We start from the raw sequence: 23,158 nt of genomic DNA on the forward strand, positions 1-23,158 counted from the left end.
GGATTTAAAAGAGAAAATGCTGAGTGCTGGTCTTCACGATTCAAAAAGGTTTACAGCACTGAGTCAAGCAGAATCATTTTTTCATATTTAAGCAGAACAAACTACAAGCATTTAAAGGAATATTTTCAGCTGCAGTACACTCTTGTGACCCAAGGTGAACTATAAGAGCACCATCTATGCAACAAGACAGAATAGCCTGTCATTTTTATAACCATTTTCAAATAATGCAAAAGCATAAAGACTGCTTTGCACTCAAATCTAATCCAAGGGACTTTACCTACATCATTTAATGCGAGACAGGTCTTGAATTAGAAGCTGCAGCAACAGAGTCATGTAGCATCATATTGTTACAGCTATAGGTGACTATGGAAGTTTCTAATAATCTATGGATGTAACCTGGCAGTGTAAACATTTCCAGCTTCAAAACACAGGGGATTTTTGCCAAGATGTAGGGGGTCCAAATTCAGTGATCAAAGCGATTGTCAAGTTTACCCTGGTTTACCTTAATTACATTCTGGTTTTTGCGTTTACAGAGAGATTTAACTGCAGGGAGAAATCTATTTAGTTTAGAAGGCAGCTCATCTCTTATTTCGGCCTTTGCAGCCATTATTTATGAGTGAGAATGCTTGGTAACAGTTTAGAGTTTTCTGGGTAGTTAGGACGTTAGGCCTCCGAAAAGCATTGTCCGTAAATTTGTACATACTGTAGTGTAACTTGTATGATGTATGTTTATCTGCAATTTGCAATTGCAATCTGCAATTTCCCTCACGGGATCAATAAAGTATCTATCTATCTTGGTGTGTGTTGCAATTTTTTAATAAATATTTGTTCCTGAATAATGGCTCTATTTACCAAGTTTGTGCCACAGAACAAATAATTCACCTTACTTTAACTATACTAATCGCTCAAGTATATTCTTAGCAAAATCCTTACGAGTTGGGGTTATGTTTATTATTTGGGGTTTATTATGAGGTTTATTATTATGGAGGGATGTGAAATCCGGAGTCCTGGGCTTATAATAATCCTCATGTTTGAATTAGCTTCATCACTCTGTTCTCCTCTCCTCTGATAGCTGATGTGTGTTGAGCATACTGGCGCACTTTGGCTGCCGTCACATCATCCAGGCAGGTGCTACACCTGTAAGAAATTACTATTATTATATACAGGTAGTGGACAAAAAGGGTTAAATAAGGACCTCCACATAGGTGTGGTGCATGCTTTAATTAAGTGAATAATTTCCCTGCATATGTAGGATCATGCACAAAAAATGCTGGACACTGCCTATGATTATGACGAGCATAGGTGCCAGGAGACATCAGGGGTGATAGTTGAAGCACATCTGGCAGGAGCTTCAGTGACTGAGACAGCTCAGCTTGCTGATGTATCATGAGTAACAGTGATGTCAGCCTGGAAATCCTAAGACATCATCAGCAACGGGTGAGCAGAAGCACATACTCCAAGATTAACTGGAAGTGCTAGGTAAATCAGGCCAAAAACTGCAGATCGATCAACCAGTCAGTTTAACCTAAACTGGTCCACTGAGAACTCCGGGGATAAGGATACTATAGCAGGGTTGTAGTGGTCCAACTGCACGTTTATGACTCCAAGGGTACAATGAGCTCAGGTACAATATTAAACAGAGAAAAAGAAATATGAATTGATCAGATGAAGAATTCTTTATCATGTTCTCAAGAAAGAGACAAGTGCACTTGGCACAAACCTTAGGAATTGTACAAACATCAAGGCTTGATTCCAGCAATAAAGGGTTCTGATGGTTCTTATTTTTAAATGTAATAAAACATTGCATTCCTTAAACTGTGCTTAACACTGAGCATCAAAGCAGACTACTAAGTCTAATAGGTTTTAGATATAAAAAGTATCACTATATTTATGCATGCATGCTGTTAGAATAGTAGTATACTGTATATAAAATGCTACATATACTGTACCATTTAATATAAAGTATATGGATTATGGATATTGATCAGAATAATGCCCAAAACACATAACATTTAATTAGCTGATCCTGAATGGCTGTTACATAAGCACCAAATAACCTCATTAGCGAGTTGATTGGGCACAGATGATGGGGCTTGAATGTCAATCATGGTGAAAAGAAAAACACAGAAAAGAAACTATGTCCAAGTTAGCAAGAGAACAAAGCCTTTGTGCTACTGGTATGCTGGAGGCCTGACTGCTGGTAGAATGCCTGCAGTAGACCAACGTCCTCTTTCTAGATGGCAGCCTTACAGTGTATTACACTACAGTGATCAAGACCTTGAACTTGCTCCTTCCTCAACGCTGGCTCAGCAGGAGAAAGCCATCCCCATACTGCTCGTATAACAGTGGCTATTCTGTTAGATAAAAACGTGCTCAGTATGTCATGGACAACTTGAGTCTCACTGAACATTTGTGGGATGAACTGGGAAAACGTGTAGCATCTAGGGTACAGAGACCAGTGAACAGATGCATACTTGTCCAGGCACTATGACAGAAATAGGAACAAGACAGTATCTGTAACTTGATCCAAAGTGTGTCCTGCCGATATACTGTTTATATTCCATAAGCTGCCATACGCACTGCTAGCCTGTGAATTTCATAGTAGACACCCTGTTGTCGAGAAATGTTAATCAGCAAAACAAATTTATCTACAGTATGTCGCATCTGGTTCATGTTAGCAGACCTGCTAGAAATCAGTTTACAGATAATAACCTTGTGAATGTGTTAAAATCTTAACTGATGCATCATTTGATACCTGTAAACATTTTAAGCATATACTTTAAGCAACATCTACAGTACCTACACTCCCTGAAGTACACATTTCTCATTTTTGTTTCCACTGGTAGCACACTGCAGACAAATTACCCTGATCTTTCGTCAGCTATCTTTCATTTCTTTAAATTGTGATGATCCTTGGAATTTCTTTTTTTGGGAACAAAAACATGTATAAGAAACAACAATTCACACTTGAGAGTGAAACATTGCCATATTCATTATATTTTGGCTAACTTTCCAGTATGGTATATATTCTGTCATCTTACTGACAGATTCTGTCAGCTTACTGACAGAATGGACTCAGAAAGATTAATAACCTTGTGGGTGATGATTTCATCATCTTCATTTGAGAGTAAACAACTGGCAAAATTGGTCCTGATGTATATGTGTGCCCTATTATGGACTGGAATCCAATCCAGGGTGCATCCTGCCTTTCCAAGATGCTCCAACAGGCTTCTGGGAGGCTCTGGCTCCTCCGTGACCCTGAAGTGGATGAAGTGGTAAGAATATGGATGGATGGATAGACTAGCGAATGGATATGTCCACACTAATTCAAGCTTTATTGCACAACACATACCTGGAGAGAATAAATCTCAAAACTATATGTTTCACTAAAAAAATGTCCTTAAAAAGGTTTCAATGATTGCATGTTGACACTGTCTACAGTATTAACATTTACAGAAAAAAATAAAATACAAATCCCTAATAGCAAAAATCCCTATTAACAAAAAAAAAGTCTCATCGCTCTCCTAAAGAAGCACTTCTGTGACTTCTGTGAATATTCAGCAAAGGAATCGTAATCTCTTTTGGTTCTGAAACAGCCACAAATATGAATCCCAAATTCCCAGGCGGAATTTGTTATCCTTTGAAGTGCAGAAGGTTTAAAGGTAATGCATTCTGTTTTCTCATTGTTGGTTTTCATCCTAGTTTTGTGTCCACATTCCACATCTTAGATGACGGAAATGTTATTTACAGAATAGTCATTTTCATTCACAGTAATCATAGACTCTGGACAGATCGCTTGTCATTCCCTGTATAGTACACCAGTGGTTCCCAACCTATAGACCACAGACCCCTGACGGTCGTTTCAAAAAGTGAACTGTGATGTAAAAACATTTTTAAGGCTGACACGGTCATCACTCTTACCTAATATTTTATCTTTGGCCAGTGTTGTTTCACTGACTTCATCTCATAATTCATTATTCAACATGCATACGTGTATGTTCATGCACATGCTCTGCTACACTTCACAGACATTTTATTTTTAGAAAAATGTGACAATAAGGATGTCAGATTTGCACAATACTATTGATTATGGAGCAAAGATTATGTGATATTACATTGGATTTCCATATGTAATGCTGTGTAGAAACAACAACTAGTAGCATAAAGATGTTAGCAAAATATTGGGAAGGGGGAAAAGGGATCTGTACTTTTAAAAAGGTTGGGAAAGGTTGTTTATTGTACAGATCCTTAATTGGGGAAAACACTTTTCTGTTTTCATCTTCTGCAGCTCTCTGTACTACACATAAGTAGTCCTTTTACCAACCAGCCCCTCCCAAGATCAACTGGGTGCAAGTCATTTTAATTTGCTGATGCTAATGCAGAGTGAAACTGCCCAACCGTGTATCCGAGAGTGTGCAACTGAAAGCTTTTCTATCTAACACTTGCACTTAACTATGCCTTGTCCATTGCTTTTACGGATTCCTTTCTTCCTGTGCAGCAATGGTATTTTAGCCAAGAAATGAAAATTTCATCACTGGAAACGAAAATGTGCTTTGACTGACTTATCTGGTTAAATAAAGGATTATCATGGTGTAATTAGGCACAATTAATGTTTTGTCTTCGCTACGTTGTTTTAAGATAAGTTTTTGTTTTAAGATGCGTGTTGGTCCTGGTGCATCTGTATTCCTTCCATCCATTTTCTGAAACCGCTTTATCTTTATAGAGTTGCAGTAAGTGAAGCCTCAGCCTAAGCAGAAGTCACAGGCCAGACTACACCATGGATGGGATACCAGTCAATGCCAAGGCAGACACACACATTCACTGGAAGAAGTGAGAGGTGGCAAATAACCTGTACAGGATGTCTTCGGAAGAAAGACATCCTGTACTTGTGGAAGAAAGTCAGACTTCTACGATTTTCAGCTTTATGTGTGTTCAGACAGGAACAAATGTTGTTCATTTGATGGATTAGGCTGCACATGTATAATTTACCTTGAGCTTGTTCTAATCATGTGAATTCAAGTTTTGGTTTCTTCCAATCCAAAATAAGCTGTAACCGCTTGAACGTTCTAGCTCATACTTTCAAAACACTCTTTTGAAAAAAAAAAACTACTTCATTCCTTCTGGTTCATGAGGTGAGATCCCAAAATAGGACTGCTAATGTCATTTTGAAAAATGAAAGAAAACCTGTGAACCGTCTTTTGACTAGCTAGTGAAAGTGACATTTTTGAAAATCTTGAGGTCTTAGTTTGCTTTATTTTTACCGTACAAGTGAATGTAGCACAAATAAAGCTGCGCTAAAATGAGGTTCTGATTACGTTTTTGGCTGCACTTCCCAGTAGAAATCCACCCATTTCCAGATTGCTGCCACCCACCCAAATCACATTTCTTTTGCTGGCAGAATCATACCCTAAAATCACTAAGTAACAAAACCCAGGTGGTAGAAAACATGCTAAACCTGAAACGTCTCAGCTCAGTCCAAAAATCTAAGAAACCCTTTACATACTTATTTGGAATAAATAAAAGCAATCAATTAGTCTTACCTTTTTTTCTGCCTCTTTGTTTCTTTTCCCACTCTGCTGATCTCCAAACACTTTCTCGGGACCAAACAACTTTTTGGTCCATTCATCCTTCTGAGTTGCTAGTCGAGAAGGCTGCCCTATTTCCCCTGCTACCCTATATCTGTCAGCTGGGATTTTGCTCATTGGAGGAGGAAGAGTGCTGCAGTTAGCACTTGACCAGCCATCTGTGGATTCAGCATAGGACTCTTGGTCGCTGGTACTGCCATGTTGCCAGTCTCGCAAAACGTGAACAGGAAGCCAGCGCTGACTTCCGGCATGGGCAGCTGCTCCTGCGCCTGCTTTTTTGCCATGAGTGTAATGAGGCCTGGATGGCTGAACAGGGACTTCGATCCTTGCAGAAGGGCCTAAATGTCGCCCAGGAATTTGAGAAGATTCAGGATGGGAAAGCTCAACATGATACTTTCCATCCTGTTCGTAGCGATAGCCATTCCAACTTGACGCAGCCTGGTTTGAATTCCGGGTCGGAGGATTTTCCCACAGACCGTTGGGGATATGCCTACTTGGGTTGCTTCCCAAGTCAACTAAGAGAACCCTATTGCTTTTCTCTTCGGGAAGGAAATTTCCAATCCCACTGTCACTGTTGCTGCTGGTGCTGTTATTCTGCTGGGCATCAATATCTCCATCAAGAAAGGCTCGGGCCCGCATTCCTTCAATTGACTCCCCCATGTCACGGTAGAGAACAGAGACAAACTGCAAGAGAGGCTGTGATGTTGGGGGGAATTCCAAGCAGCCATTTATGTCAGGATCTGGAGTACATTCAAAGTTAAACCGTCTTGCAATGCCTTGATGAACCTTATGATGACAGAGCTCCGGGTCCACAATAAAGACATGACAGGAGGTCCTCAATCCACTCTCTTCCTCTTTAGTCAAGCTATGATCATCAGTAACTTGCATGGTGACCAATCCAAAGAACCTCCTGTCATCAGGACACACAGCACTGAAAGCTAATTTCTCAGCTGGGTATGTAGCAATTATGGAACCTTTGTCATTACAAAGCTGAATGCTGTCATGCATTATTTTCATCATTACCAGAGAGTGAATCTTCTGTTCAGCCCTGAGGCGTCTCATACATCCACGTATAGCCTGCAGACTGTCACTTTCAAGGTTTGCACTTGTGGAAGCCAGTTCAATAGAGCCTAGGTATCCAACAATCATTCCGACATTGAGAATGCTAGCATCTAACGCAAAATCATCTTGATTTTCAAATACATCTACAAATACTGTATCATCATTCAGTACTTTCGCCATTTCTTCTTCTGAAAGCAGGTCTGGGTTGCTTTTTGCACTGCCATGCCTGCTTCTGTAAGTGAAGTCCGGTTCAGACAATGGCCTTGGCTTCACTGCAGGCTTCTCAGAGCTGCTGGATGAATGGCTGGAATTCTCAAAAATCATGTTGAAAATCCCTCCAGACTGCATCTCTGCCACAACTCTCTCAGCTCTGTTGATGCCCAAGGTTTTAGAGTCAATCTTTGGCTTTATCCAGTTTTTGGTTTCATGGAAACCAAGCTCTTCATCACTTGAGCAGGAGTCCACATGGTTGTTACCTTCTGCTATTACCAAATGCAAAACTCCAGAACACCTTCCAATTAGTTTTACCACATCTTCATGTGATGCTTTAGACACGTTAATGTCATTGACACTCAGGATCTGATCTCCTGCTCTCAACCCAACATAGTCCGCTGGGCTTCCTTTCAGAATGCAGCTCAAAATACAAGGGGCTTGTCCAGACAGGGTGAATCCATACCCTGCTCTTCCTCTGGCTACTTCCACACTTCTGACCCGGCCCGACAAGTGCAAGTTCAGCCGACGTTTTGCACCTTCTCCCTGCTTAAACATTTTTCTTGCTACTAGGGACTTTAAACGTGTAGCTGGGGGTACTAAATGCAAAACTATGTTAACCGCTACAGAACTGTCACCTAAACATCTTTCTACCATTCATTCTGACTTTTCAGAAGACCTGAAAAACAAGAAAGAAAACAAGTTTTATGGCTACTTTTCTACTACAAAACATAGAACCATAAAAGAATTAACCAAAGGGAAAAAAGGTCAGATATTCTAAATACTATACTTAAAACATTTATTAGAAATATTTTTGTTATACAGTGTAGCTCTTCCCTTGACATATGCTCCTGTTAATAAAACAGGATGTACATTTGAACAGTAATCAAACACTGCCTAGCAAACTTATTGCATAATAACTAGTAATAATTATGCAATATTTAATAAGCAAGCTTATTACCCCAACAACCCTTTGGGTTGAACAAGTGCCTCCTGTTCTTGGATTTAAATGCATATGGTTTCCACATAATGAGTCCTCTGGTTTGCATTTCAACTTTGTCAGTGCCTTTGAGGAGTCTAAATACATGCATCAGGTCCCCTCTTAGTCTTCTATGTTCAGTACTAAAAAGGTTCAGTTCTTACAACCTGTTAAGTGTAGGATTTTCCTTTAAGTTCTGGAATGCATCTGGTCGCTCATCTCTGGACTGATTCCAGAGCAGCAGTATCTTCTGTATAAGGTTGTAACCAAAACTGTACACAATACACCAGTAATTTAGAATATTATATAACTAAATCATAGCACCATTCAATTAAAATTCTACACTTTTAACTATATATCCTAGCATTTTGTTTGCCATTATTACTTCCCCACTTTGTCTAGAAAATGTAAATGATGTGCTGACAGGAAAAAAAAAATTATGTAGTCTATTCCAGCTCAGCGTTTCATATTTTGTATTTATGTTATTGTTACCTTCATGAAAAACCCTGCACTTGATTACCGTAAACTGTCATCTCCCTGGGTTTTGTCCAGTCTTGAAATTTATCTAAAGTATTTTGTATTTCACCTGTTGCTTCTACATAGTTTCTAATCTTCCTATTTTGGGATAAGGAGCACACTTGACCAGTTTACCAAGTATAACAGAATCTAGATCACTGACTGTAATTATGAAGTTAAGTGGCCCCAGGACTGACCCCTGTGGTACTCCACTTATTTACTGCTTGTAATTCAAGAATTAATCCTTCATGGGTAAATGTATTAAAAACCTTCTGAAAATCTAAATATACTATAAGAATCCATTACTGGGGCTGCTTGTTCAAAGAATTATAACAAGTCAGTTAAGTGAGATATATATTGTCTACACCCATGCAGAATATGTCCTCGGATATTGTTTCAAAATAGGTGATCCTCTAATTTAGTTTTAGCAATTGTTTCCATTATCTTATATGTAACAGATATATGGTCTATGATAATGTGGTTCAATGTTGTGTCCCTTGTACTACATTACTGATTCTCCACACCATGGCTACTACTGTACATCAGTTGCTACATCTTTGAAGCAGTTTTATAATTCAATCATTTTATTGCTACAATACAGCACATTAATATAAGTTACCATCAGGTAAGTTAAATATTACAATTATTACAGCAAAGATAATCAAGGTAATTTCAACCCAGTATGTATTGTATTGAAATGCTCCGTGTTCTATAAGTTTACAGAAGTACTGTATTTTGATTTCACTGGATTGCAGACAACAAAAAGGTTTTAAGAAAAATTAACAATACCTGTGACTAAATATCAAATAATTCATATTACCACAGGTAACATTGTATTTTTTAAATCCATTAATAAACTAACCGATCAATATGCATTATTTAGTTGTTCCTTAGGTCTGTAAATGCATTACACTAAGTATAAGCGAAATAACAGATATTTTAACACCATCTTGTGTTTCGTTATCAGCAAATAAGGATCGAAGATTACAAGGGAGTTGGCGTACACCACGAAAATGTTACTCTCCAATGAGGAAGTGCTTTCATTTCATTTCAAATTTTAGCGCTAAAAATGACACCTTTACACAGGTAGCCTACAGTACAGGTGTGTGCATTTCAACACACAGCTCTCATTAAAACGCTCTTAGTTTTTATACTACATGTATAATTAAAACTAAAAACTACATAAAATAAACCACTGAAAACAGCCCAAGAAAATCGGTCATTAGCGATCAATACTCCATACGTTACTACAAAAACAAATCCTTGAATGCAAAAGAAGTGCATGAGAACTTTTAAAATATTTTTTTCACTGGCTAGATATTAAAAACGGGACTGCTTCATGACCGAGTCCTTTACTGTCCCGAGAATAACGAAGAAGATTCAAGCATGAGAAAATTCCTTTGTTGACCATTCCAAACAATCATTCAGGAACCAGGACAGTAAAACTTCTAGAATGCTGTTATTCTGCATGTTACAATACTGAAGCACCAACAATCTTACCTCATTATAATCACACACTCATCTAGATTCACTCATATAAAAGCATCTCGTATCTGAATTGCTTTTATAAACTTTGGAGAACTTTTTTTTTCCCTTTTCTGTTTCCCCGCAGCAACAATCCTTATCCCAGGAAAATTCACCCAACCCTGCTGAGCCACACTGACCCGCCCCAGCTATTCCATTGCACGAACACGGTAGCGAAACCCCCAGTTCCTATGACAACGCTGTTGTCCGCTTGCCTTCGGAGCCCTGCTACTCGCTGATGCGACTATCAATCATTCTGTACGCGTTCAAATTGTTGTTGCCGTCTTGTAGTAAAAGGGACTGAAAGTGCAACACGAACAATAACGGTGCAAGGTGTGCAAGAACGAAGGCTGGTTTAAAATACCAAGTTACTGTTTCACAAGATTCGGCATACGTTTTGCAAAATAGTTTTTTACATGTAGTCTTTTTCTCAAAATGTGAATGTCCTACCCAAGAAGGTATGACTAAATGAAATCAGAAATCATATTTATAAACTGCATTACTAAACGTACTCTACGTATGTGTAATCAAACCTGTCCCCCCTTATGCGAAACTTTTTGTCATAGAAAAACGATTATATGAGAACTAGTGTACCATTATATTGCACATGCATCACACGCTGAGCTGATTATAAATTCATTTATTACAAAGATGCAATGAACTCTGGTTATTCAATGCATTAATATCGTCCGCTGTACATATTATTGTTATATACACTTCGAAGACGGGTGTAACTCCCCGTAAGCGATAGTGAAATCATACTACAATGTCAGATTAAAAAGCAGTTCTGAATTATTTTACTTTTGCTGAGCTTCACCATGCTATAATACAAACACGTCTCACGAGTGCCGTCCCGGTCTCTCGCCCCAGCAGCCCTGGAGAGTCAACAAGCGGACACCTGGCAACCCCAGTCACGCGCCCCCGCGGTTCTCGGCGGCGTGTCATTCATGGACTCGCGAAACAATTGAATTATTGAAGCGAAGAGCTTCCAGAATAAGTGTTGACGGTATTGATGAACAATACGTAAACCATCGTACATTTCCTCCTTTCATCAGTTTGAAACTTGTTAATTTACACGTCGTGTCTGTCCAGCTGAAGAGACGCCTTCAGATCATTAGGTTCTAAGGCTTGAATTTCATAGCTAGAATATAAAAGAGAGTTTTAAATCAGAATATAAAATTACCTGGATTTATTACATTATTACCCTGAATGTGAGATCATAGATCATTGCCTTTTCATAGGCAGTAAGCTTTTTTCCAACACGTTAAAAGTCACAGTTACGTCTGGTCAGATTAAAATAATGGTACATTTGTATAATTCGGTAAGGCACTTCAGTGCAAAGTTGTCTTCTCAGAAACACAAAATGGTTAGAAAAGAGCAGTCTTCCAATGAAGAAGAAGAGGTTTGTAAGCTTGCAATAAACTGATTACCATACAGTATATAATGTTTTCATACATGCTTTCATACAACAACAAAATAGTGTTGGTGATTTAATTATTCATCAAAGACATTTAAAATGTTATTACTAATTGTGTAATTCATTATTATCATTACATTACTGTCCCTGTGTTAAAAAGCAGAACTCTGGCAAATGTTCCAAAACAGACTGTTGGCATTCAGGTACAAACTCATTTTGAAGAATAGATTAGAGAGTGCTTCTGGTATTACTGGAACTGCTTTGTTTCTCTTTAAATTTTAACTGACAGCAAACGGTTTGTTCAAATCAATCATTATTTCTTCTCAACAAATTTGGTTAAATGTTTGTCTGCTTTGTCACACTGCTTATAAAAGATGGACGCAACAAAACTTTTCAAATCTGAAGTCCGACAATAACCAACTGCAGATTGTCTCTTTTTATCAGCTCTGCTGATGTGTATTAGCTTGACTGTCGACGATCCTGGAATGTGTCCAACTTCTCATCTCATTGCTCATATCCATTCAGCATTTCCTGATGCAGAAAAATATAATGTATTCTGCTGTCTAGCATTGATTATGTTCTGATCTTGACTAAAACTACAAATGCATGTGTGTGTACATTATGGCCTGTTTTAACCTCCCTGCACTGGCTATCTGTGAACTTCTAAATACAATTCCAAATACTGCTCTTCAGCTTTGGTGGCTTGAATAGGTTCGCTTCTGTCTACATAAGTTAACTATTAACTCCCCTGTATGGCACATCTACTGTTTGTCTGTTTTGTGCCGTCTGGACTCTGGCTTTGGACACTGGAAGACATGGATTTCCATTCTGTTTCTCCAGGACTGTGAAATAATTTCTCAGTCCAATCCCAAATCAGATCTTGCATATTAGCATTTTCAAATCCTGCCTCAGAACGCACTTTTATATCCAAGCTTTCAATTCTGTTTAATTCACTGTTGTATTGTGTAAATGGATGGTAATGTTCCATTATAAAGCCCCTTTAAAGGCTTCAGCATGAAATACACTGCTTGTAATTATTATCATTGTCCTTTCTCATGTACAGTGCACGTATGTTTTACAAGTCACTGCTGCATCACTGCAGAGTAGAATACATAGAGACTGCAGGTTCTCCCCATGTTAACTTGGTTTATCGCCAGCAGCTGCAGTTTCCTACCACAGTCCAAAGACAAACTTGTAGGTTAATTGACTTTGAGGAAAATTGGCCCTGGTGTGAGTGTGTGTGTTTCTGTGTCTGTGCCTGGTGGCTGTATATCTACCCTGCGATGGACTGGCATCCCATCCAGTGTGTACCCCGCCTTGCACCCATTGCTTGATGGGATAAGCTCAAACCATACATTGGAGTAAGACGTTAGAAAATGGATGGATCTCCACTGTAATTGCCATAACACATGAAGGCAGCAAAATCTCCTTGGAACATTTCTCTGTGGGAAGAGCTGATAGCCAAATGCAAGAATTAAATAATGGGGGCATTTGGATGATACTCCTTTCAAACAAAGAAACTGCTGGGAAAGACCTAGCACTGGGTTGAGTCTTACTATCATTTGGGACACTGAGTACAGCCAGTTGCCTGCTAAAATGCCACACAAGGATGTTGTAATGGAGTTACAGACAGTGACACATTGATCTAACTGTGTAAACCATGATTGTTCCATTTCTGCTTTTCAGAATCTTGTTCTCTAGAAATATCAAGACCAGCACACTGCTGTAAGACATTACAGTATGTCCCTGTAACGATGGACAGGTCTGGACCCTATGCAGACGGTATAATCTGGAAGTAAGTGGAAAAATGACGACAGGGAGGAGACGAGGATCAGGAGGGGTTGACAGATAGGGGGGCGTGATGATGGTGAACTGGTGCTCGGGGCGAAGTCCAAAAGTCCAAACGGGGTGATCCAGCCGAGACAAACAAGATGAGGTTAAAAACCGGAACGGGATCCGGTACAGGGACGGGAAATAAAAACAGTGATGACGAGGCCAGGCACTCAGAGCCCCAGACTCAGCTGGGTCAGGATGGCGATAGGAGGCCTGTGTCCTCAAGCTGTGGTAGGTGGGCCTCTGGGCGTCCATCTTCCAATGCAGAGCCCAAAGTAGCGTGAGTAGCGGCTTAAATAAGGAGGGGCAGGATTGGAGGGAGGTGCATGAAATCAGAAATGTGAAAGAGCCGGAGCGCCCTTAAGAGGAGGGAATACAGTTGTGACAATCCCTATGCCTAGTTCAGATCTTGATCAACGTTAGAGTTGGTTCTAAGTAGACAAGGCTCCAGAGTGGCCAATAAGTAGGGACTAGGTATGTCAAGCAGTGCCAAACTGCATCAACAACATATAGTACATGGTATAATACATGCCTTTATTGGAAATCCGTCTCTCCATGGGTTAATTGGCATTAAAATTAAAATTGCATAGTTGTTCAAATAAGTATTGTGTTTCTTCTAGAAGTGAATGTATCTATATGCGGATATAATTATATATGTCAACTCCACTTTTTACTTAAATATCTATTGAGACTGGAAGAACTCCAATAACTATGTTTTTTAACATCGAAAGGAAAATGCAACAAACGATGTGTTAATTCTTTTTAAAATTCTTTCCTAAAAACTCCCTCCCTCTTGTTGCCTATCATGTTTCTACATATTGTCACACATCTCTAGTTCTGTTGTCAGCAGTTGGGGCCTAATCATCCTTCCATCCATTTTCTGACTGATTCTGACTGCTGGGTCAACAGGGAGCCAGAGGCAGGGTACACCCTGGATGGGACACCAGTTAATCGCAGGGCAGACAAACAAGCACAGATACACACCAGGATCAATTAACCTACCAGTATGTCTTTACATATGCAGGTAAAAAACCGGATTACCTGGAGGAAACTGACATAAACATGAGGAGAACATACAAATGCTACCCAGAAAGCACCCCAGGTCCCGAATTGAACCCAGGGCACCAGCACTGCAACTCAGCAGCTCTAACCACTGTACAAACGTGACTGATAGTATTTAGGATATATATGCTGCTGGAGATTGTTACTACTCACATAACAACAATAAAAAGTGATACGGTGTCAAACTTGGTGGCAGAGTTTCTACAGCATGCGCAACTCTACCTGTTGAGAAAGGAAAGCTTACGGGAAAACACATAAAAACACACCTGGATTGCATTTTTGTGGGGCAGACCAATAAAACCTTGTATAAACAATGATTTCTACTAATTGTTTCCTTAACTTTCCTTATTAGTGCATAAAGAGTAAATAATGAATGTATAAATATAAAGAACATAGCTGCACTACAAAGGCTTTTAAAAGAGTGGAGTGACACCTGAAGAATATGTACAGTACTATAGATGGTAACAAACTGACAAACAAGATCTGAACATTTTTGAAAATTATGTTTGAAGAGAAACAGTAAAAAAGTCTTGGAGCTGGTACAGATGTACATATACAGTACTATAGTTGAGACAACCAGTGACATTGTCAGACATTGTTGTGAAATGTTAACAAGGTTTCTTGCAGTGCTTGAGACAAGAGTTGAAATACCAACCTGAATTCATGTCTGTGCTCTGCAAAAAAATACAGAAGTCAACCAGAATTTGTAACTCTAAGTTTCTAAAATCAAACAACACTGTCCTATTAATTCTTTTATGGTCTTAAAGATATGCTGTGAGGAATGATGCTGCAATTTCATTAAATGTTGTTTCCAGAAAGTGGTATTTTTCTATACAGTAGAACCATCTTAGATAGTGGTATAAAATAAAACAGAATAGGAGGCAGTACTTTACCCAAAGTGTTATGGGAGTATGGAACAAGCTAGCCGGCCATGTGGCTGAAGCAGCTACCTTGGTTTCCTTCAAGAAACAGCTACATAAGATCCTGGGATCAATAAACTACTAATGGGTCAGAAGGGCATCTCTCATTTTTTACTATTTAGTATTCTTAAAAATGTCTTTTTCTCCTGTTGCCTTTGTTTCCCACAATTTATTTAATTTGCTATATATTTAAAACACGTAGAAACACCTCAATCATTTCTAAAAAAAAAATTGTTTTTTTTTTTATTGAGATAGTCAGTTAGGTCTCACATCACAAGTGAATTACTAGTATACCAGAACTGTGGGTTCTTTCACCAGTCATAAGCTTGCTGTTGTGCCAAATCCGGCAGCTAGGTGGGATGACTCCTAGCAGTTAAGAAAGCTTCACAGGGATTAACAGACAGTCTCTGTGCTGTGTGTTTTTCCAGCGTTAGTCTTTCACCCCAGCGTGGGGCCAGTTCTGTGTTGCCGCAGGGGAGATCATCTTCTCCAGCAGGTTCATCATTCGCTCCTGGAGCTGCAGGCTCTGCACCTGGAGGAAGTTCTGCTGGTGCATGACTCTGCGCACCTCCCTGCACGTCTCCTCCACCGCACGACTCATCTTCCTCTGCTCCCCCAGCATGGCTTCCATCAGCTTCAGCTTCTTCTTCTTCAGCGTGGACCTCAGCACTTTCTTTTTCTTCAGCGGTACTGGTTCAGATCTGAAAGGAAGGATTTGTTTTTTTTTTACTTGAAACATTTTAACTGGTGTCCCGAAATCGTCCCCGTGTGCTGATGTGTGGGAACTGGCAGCTCTTCAAGGATGCTTCTAGAACATGCTCCATGATTCCAGGATGCTGCAACACTTACCACCAATAAAGAGCTTCCTAATAGTGGATTGATGGCGTTGTACTAAAACAATAATTAAAATGATTCTCTGTCATGGAACTGAACTTTCTTCATGGAGTGTATGTCAGGAAAAAAATGAAACATTCATAGACATTTTTGTTTATGGCCACTTAAAATATTTTTTTTTCAAAGTAATGTATAGATAACTATTTTTTGCTGGTACAAGGCTACTGAGTGGGCACCATTGGCCTTTTTTTAAGAGAGGACTGTTTTATTTTATTTTTTGTCTCAAAATGTTGACACTGGACCACTTTCTTGCCCTTTTTGTATACTTTGCACTTTATTTTTGTACCAAAGGTAATACCCATTTTCAACTTAGTCGAACAGGAATGTCTCTTTTTTTATGAGAGGGGAGATAATAAATGTAGCTTAGGCAGAAAAAAATAATTATAACTCAAACAAAACAAAACTACACTTTGAACTGAATATCTAGGCATGCTGCCACAATGTCAACACCTAAAAATGTGTAGTCAAAATAATAGGTAAAATACAGTAAATATTTGTGTCTTCTGGATAGGTTATTTTCTACAGGAATCTGTTCAAATATGTGGTTAAAGAAATCAAAATAGAATAAAGGAGTATCTGCTATAATTGTTGATAATAAAAGAGTAAAAGTCAATCTTGTGTTTTAATAGCTACTGACGGGTTTGACAATTTTTGTAAGTGTAAAGGGTCAAGATATATTCTTGACCTTGAAGGTTAAATACAGCACATCCATTCATCAATATTCTAAACACTTCATCCGATTTATGGTCATGGGGGAGCCGGAGCCTGTCCCAGCAAGTAAAGGGCACAAGCCAGGAAACACCCTGGACAGGACACTATTGTCATTGTCAGTCACACAGACACAAGCACAAACACACACAAGAGCCAGTTAAACTATCAGTATATCTTTGGACATAGGGAGGAAACCAAAACACCTAGAAAAAACCCACAGAAAATAGGTATATAACTTACAAACTCCACACAGAGAGCACCCAAGGTCTGGAATTGAACCCAGGGCCCCAGGACTGCAAAGCAGCTCTGCGCTCTAGTAACTATTAACTAGTAACTACTGTAGTAACTACTAACCACTAACCACCATGCTTCCTTGCTTAATTACACTTAATTCCAATTGGATTTAAGCTTTACAAACTGAAAAATACATCCTGAAAAATCATTCTTATAAAGGTTGACGCGTCAAATTAAATAACCTGCGGCCTTAAGCAAAAAAGAACGTTGACAAAGATATTGAAATTGCACACAGAATTGTTTTTTTTCCCTGAAATATGACCTCCTTACCTGGACTCTAGAGACTTAAAACTGATGGAACTGTCCGAGGCCTCTGCTTCTTCATTCCTCTCTCTTTCCTCGGAAGAGCCGTTGTATTCCGGCAGGAAAGCCGAAGGAGAGTGTGTGGGGAGGGAGGGGGAGGCCTCAGTTTGAGAAGTCGAAGGCCCTGACTGCAAAACATCGTATTTGTGCAAGCCGCTGGATTCTGGTGCTTTTGAAAGTATTTTGTCAATGGACTTGTAGTAGGGCCATTCAGGTGCTGTTGTGTTTCCATTGCTTGTGCATTTTAGCTTCCTGGCAAAGAGCAGGGTATTATATTTAATATGCTGTACAACACTCACATTCAATGGAGACAGAAAGCATATATTGCACATAGACTATTAGATAATGCAAGTACACAGATCTTACTGAGGCACATCTATTCTATAATGAAGAACTTTGAAATCCTAAGCATTCTGGACAAAAAATCTTCTCAGCCACTAATAACACACATGTATTTGTTTAAAAAAAAACAACAGGTCTGATTTTTTAAAGACATTTTACTTCAGGTACTTTGTGAAGCTCTACTAGAGTATAAAGTTGCTCACAGTCGGAAAGCTCTGTACAAGCTTGGGAATTGGAGCATACTGACCCCATGGACCCATATTAATATATACTGTATACTGTACAGTAGGACACAGGAGGTGACAAATGTAAGGACTTCTGTAAGCACAATTCCAATAGAATAAAATGCAAAACTTGACAAGTGAGATGGCTGTTTGCCCCTTGGGATGGGAACACTAAACATACAGTCAGATTGACTAAATTACACTACAACCAGTGAGCTGCATAGACATGCTGTGTGTGAGAAATATGCCTCCATGAGAAGAAACAGACGGTAATATACTACTGAATGCCCAGAGTATGTACAGCTGTGCCTGAAAAGAAGGAAAGTTATTTTGGACACAATGGCTTACAGCAACAATCCATAGGATGATATGCTCTATGGACCTTTTTTTCCAAAGAAGGCAAATTCCTTTTTAATACATAACATTTATTCCTATTCTTCCTCAGATACAAGATATAAATACAGTATAGCATTTCTAAGCATCCAAATAATTTCAAAGACCAGCATATAGAGATGCATACATTGGCACACACAAATATCTTAAGTATAGCAGTGTTCTCAATACAGGACTTGTCATTTCCCTCTCTTTATTGTGTAAGAAAACTTGTTAAAGTGACTGACAGGCTAAAATGCAGAGACAATTTATTTTTTAATTCAGTTGGGAATTCAAGGCTTCATATACTACTTATATATTTCATCTATATATTTCTGAGGCTTTAGGCCCCAATTGATTGATTTTTGCAAACTGTTGTAAGATTGCCCAGATGAATAAAAAGCTAACAAAGCAGTATTGCTAACGGTTGAACAAATCACTCAGGAAAAATATAAGGGAAAAGAAAGACATTTCTGACATGATTGAAAAGAAACAGGATCCAGTTAAAGAAAATGAGTATGACTAATATCAAGCACAGGTAAAAAAAAGAAATGAGAAAGATCAAGAGAGAATTTGAAAGGAATATTGCTATGGAGCCTAAAATAAATTATAAGACGTTCATTCAGTACCACAATTGGAAAAGAACAGCTAAGGGTGAAGTAAAATACATTTAGGACAATAATGGGAAATGTCAAAACAATGAAAGGAAATTGACTGATACACTAGTTTTTTTTCTAAATGTTTTTCACTAAGGAAGAACTCAACACCATGCTTCAGGAAGCAGAAGGTCAATGTTCTGTATTAAATAGAATTCACACAGAAGTAGCAGAAATACTGCATTTCAAGAACGAGAGGCACTAAAGATTAATAAACCCCTAGGGCCTGATGGCATCTAACCAATTGTACTCAAGGAAACAAGAGGTGTTATTCTTAAACACTGATACAACTCTTACAGCAATCGTTGTAAAGGGGTGGAAGGGAATGGAGATTGCCAGTGTGGTGCCAATCCATAAGAATTGTGATGACAAAATTGGCCCAAGTAATTACAGACCAATATGTCTGACATCTGTTACATGTACTGTAAGTCTATGGAAACAATTATGGGAACTAAATGATATGGAAATCTGATTTCCAGAGCAGATTTTGCCTAACCGACCAGTTAGAGTGCTTTGAACAAGCAACAATAGTAAGGGTTACACAACATATCATACATTCTCTGTATTTAGATTTTCAGAAGCCTTTTAATAAAATTCCTTTTTTGAAGATCAATTCTCAAATTGCAAATTCAAATTCAATTAAATTTCAAGACTGGGCACCAGACATCCACACCAGACAAGTGCAGGGTTTATGTGCAGGTATCAAAAACATAAAATTAAATAAAGAATGAAAAATAGAGAGATAAAGAAATGTACTTCTGAAAAATGCTATTTTAGGATATAGACTGTATATATAGTCAAAATCACCAAATTGAAATCACGGAATATTATATTGAAATTGTATAATGCACAAGTACAGTAAGACCTCATTTAGAATACTGAGTCACCACTTCATAGAAGACATATTATTGCTCTAGAATCAGACCAAAGAAGAGCAGCTCCATACATTCCAGGGCTTAAGGATCCTACACTGCCAGAAACTGAACCTTTTAAATCTTGAAGGAGAGAATATTGTTTGAGTACTCGATACAAGTGTTCGAAGTCCTCAAGGGCATTGACAGTCAACCCAGTGGAATTTTTCAGATTGAACAGCAAAATACGAGAGGACCCGTGTAAGCGCACTTAAAACTGAAAAAGAATGTTTCTAAGGCCATGTTCAATCACATGAGTGTTCAAAAGGCTTATGTTCACTGAACATACAGCAACTTTATTTAAATGATTTATAGGCGACTAAGTAATTAAAATGGCGTTAGGACTGAGGTTCCGCAAGGACTTGGACTAGATAAGCTGAGGATGTCTGTCTCCAGGTAAGATTGTCATGCCTGTTGAAACTAAGAAGTCAGTGAGAGAATTCAGAGGCGGCCATCTGACCTTGCCCAGTGGTTGCAGATGCTGAGCAGTTAGGAAAATGAACCACAGACATAGTATGTTTGCTAACCTGTGCTAGATTTCCTCTTAGTGTTGTGTAGCAGTGAACTGTGGATATACAGCATCTTGTGAATGAACTGAAGCTTTTCTTTAACAATTTAAGAATAATTTGATAACTTTTCCAGGTTAGACCTGCAGTTTAGAGAATTGTATGTTTGGTACTCCCAGACAAGAGTACCATAGAGGAGAAACATGTTTATAACTGAACATTAACAAAGATTACAAATGAGAGGAAACTATCTGGACCATCCAGCTTGTTTGCAAGTCAGTTGTTCATTTATCTTTTCTGAAAAGACGTCAGGGATTCAGCATTGATAGAATGGCTAGGTGGCTTGTTCCAGACACCCACAACACTTTGTGTAAAAAAGCGCCTCCCGTTTTCAGTTTGAACACACTTCCCTGACTTTTCCACTTGTGCACTCTGGTTCTCTTCTCACTCTCTGTTCCTTTAGGTTTCTCTAAGGTCACTTTGACTGAGAAGGCAGGTTTGGGCATGAGTCGTGTCACCCATGTCAGCCAAAGGGGACTGGTTTTCCACAGTCAAAACTGACAGAGGGCCAAGAACGTGGGGTGGGCACTAGATGTCCACGGTCTTCTTGGGTTTCAGAAATACAGTGACTCCTTGACCTGTTTAACACCTGTAGTATGGCAGAGTTTGCAGTGTGATATGAACAGAAGGGCATATTAAAGACGGCAAGACCCCATTCTCCCAGAGAAGACTTCATTAAAGTCTGTTAAGTCAGCTAAGACTTGATTGACTGCTACAATGTCCACTTTAAATTGCGCAGGTATATAATTACATAGTTTGTGATTGTGATGTAAAAAAAATGGCATAATCTTGAGAAAAGATTTCATTAAGTTCCCCTTCCAGGACAATATATGCATATTCATAATGACATTTTATTTATCTAGGAGGTGCAGATTCATATATTAAAAGAAGTATCTTGTCAAAACTCCCAGGTTGTAAAAATCTTTTAAGCTTAAAAGATCACCTTAATATTTCAGACAATATTAAGCATACAATGAGTTAACTAAACTTTTTGTGATAACATCCAAGTCTTGCATGTATATTCACTTATCCTCCTACAGAATATGAAGCATAGTCATAACAGCATCTTCACATACTAAGCATCTTTGTATACTAAGCACTTCACAACATGCGAGAGATATAAATGTTTATACTTGCCTGTACTGAAATGTCATGTTTGTAATTTTCATCTTAATTTCTTCTCTGTGACGATGTTCACCAGTGAGTTCAAAAAATCTTTTAGCCATCTTTTCATATATTTTAGCATTCCTTTTAGCTTTTTTCAGTTCTGTGACATATTCTTCCCACACATACACCAAACCCTTCATTTCAGCTTCTGTCCAGTTTCTGGCCCTTCTGTGTTTTTCATTTTGAGGTGAAGCTATGTAATTATAGTTCTCCTCTGCAGCCATTTTAAAAGAAAACAAAATCTTTTATGTAGGTTTGGTGAACAAAAAAAGAAAGAAAATAAATCCTTTCTGTTCAAAGACCTGCACACACTATAAGCTTGTTGGCCTTTCAGTTAAGAGGGGCTGTATGACAACAGCAGCTCAGCCTTTCCCAGAGATTACAGTTAAGAGGCCTGGAAATGGGGCCTAGGTCTGTGAATCAGGGATCCGGTTAAAAGCTTTTAAGTGGGGAAGTTCGTCACTGTGATGTCAAGTTGCCTTGGTAACTGTCTACCAGCTCCCTTCAGCACTGTAACAAAAAGCTTTTAGCTGAAAGCCAATAAAGTAGGCCAGAGTTGACAGGAAATCAAGATTAAAGCTATTAACTGGAGAACAGAGAGCTGTGTATGTTGTTCCCTTGGCAACATGCATTTATCCAGGGAATTCATCCAACACCTAATGACATTTAAAAGCTTTTAAGTAAGGTAGTGGGGGGGGTAGGGGATTCAAAAGAAATCAGGGTAATTACATACTGAGAAATGTGAATTATTTCTCTGTACATGAAGCTACAGTAGTTTTAAAAGGTTAAAAATGTACACTATGCATGGCACTGTATTAAATTAAAGACAGATTTTAACAGAAACAAAAAAGCAGCATTAAAAGGCAAAAACTGCCAAAATACAAGAGCTGTGAGAAGCGCTCAAGGTTAGGAGAGGATTCGACAACTGGGTATAATCGACAGATGGAGTGTGCAGAAGGATAAGTAAAAGGGATTTAAAAACACTTGAAAAACCCGGCACAATTACACCCAAATTAGAAACAGTCCGATTTTTTATTTATACTTCACCTTTCATTATTGTGTTCTAATACAATCTTAAGAAACCGCAGTATATTTTGCTAGTGATATATTGGGCTAGTGATAACGAGCAATCCTGTAAGCATCAAAAGATGAAGAAAGACGACTCAAACTATGAGGAAGTTCATACAGCTTAAACTAGTGTCTCACAATCCTAAAAATGCTAGTAGTTGTATTAAAAGTTTTAAGAAGATATTGCTGTGTATACAATCTTAATCCCAGTCTGACAAAATAAAAAAAGATCTGATCTTACACACGTTATAAGGCAACCCTTAACACCCACCACTCGATACTGATACTTTTCAGTTTAAATTTAATAAATAGGTTCTGCCTAATCTGATTTTCAGAGCTGACAGCTGCTGTCTATAGAACCCAGGAGAGCTAACTTGGCAGTGACTAAGCCCAGGAGTCTGCAGAGAAGGTGGTCCTTACAGATCCAATGTACAAATATTCATTTTACAATTTGATTTTTATCTTCCCCCGAGAGATAATTTTATACTCTTTTTCAGTGATGGTATTTTTGTTTGATTCCAAACTTCAGATAAAGTGGTTCT

General features: G+C 38.6%; 2 protein-coding genes across 2 annotated transcripts in view; both read right to left on the bottom strand.

The window, feature by feature from the left end:
- Positions 1–9,867, bottom strand: part of rgs12b (regulator of G protein signaling 12b) — a 96,988-nt gene extending 87,121 nt beyond the window's left edge. The window contains exons 1-2 of the mRNA XM_088911456.1: positions 9,853–9,867; positions 5,541–7,536 (exon numbers count right to left, since the gene is read on the bottom strand). Coding sequence (XP_088767582.1) covers positions 5,541–7,514 — 1,974 coding nt within the window. The 5' untranslated portion in view covers positions 7,515–7,536; positions 9,853–9,867. The remainder of the gene's footprint in view (positions 1–5,540; positions 7,537–9,852) is intronic.
- A 5,621-nt stretch (positions 9,868–15,488) lies between these two features.
- Positions 15,489–21,957, bottom strand: msantd1 (Myb/SANT-like DNA-binding domain containing 1). Its single transcript, XM_088919585.1, has 3 exons — positions 21,515–21,957; positions 17,278–17,558; positions 15,489–15,809 (listed from the first exon to the last, which is right to left on the bottom strand). Exons 1-3 carry the CDS (start codon positions 21,770–21,772, stop codon positions 15,539–15,541), a joined length of 810 nt encoding a protein of 269 aa, XP_088775711.1. The 5' UTR covers positions 21,773–21,957; the 3' UTR covers positions 15,489–15,538.
- Positions 21,958–23,158: the final 1,201 nt, after the last annotated feature.

This window comes from Atractosteus spatula, chromosome 1 (assembly GCF_055471065.1).
Source record: "Atractosteus spatula isolate fAtrSpa1 chromosome 1, fAtrSpa1.hap1, whole genome shotgun sequence".
NCBI classification, from domain to species: Eukaryota; Metazoa; Chordata; class Actinopteri; order Semionotiformes; family Lepisosteidae; genus Atractosteus; species Atractosteus spatula.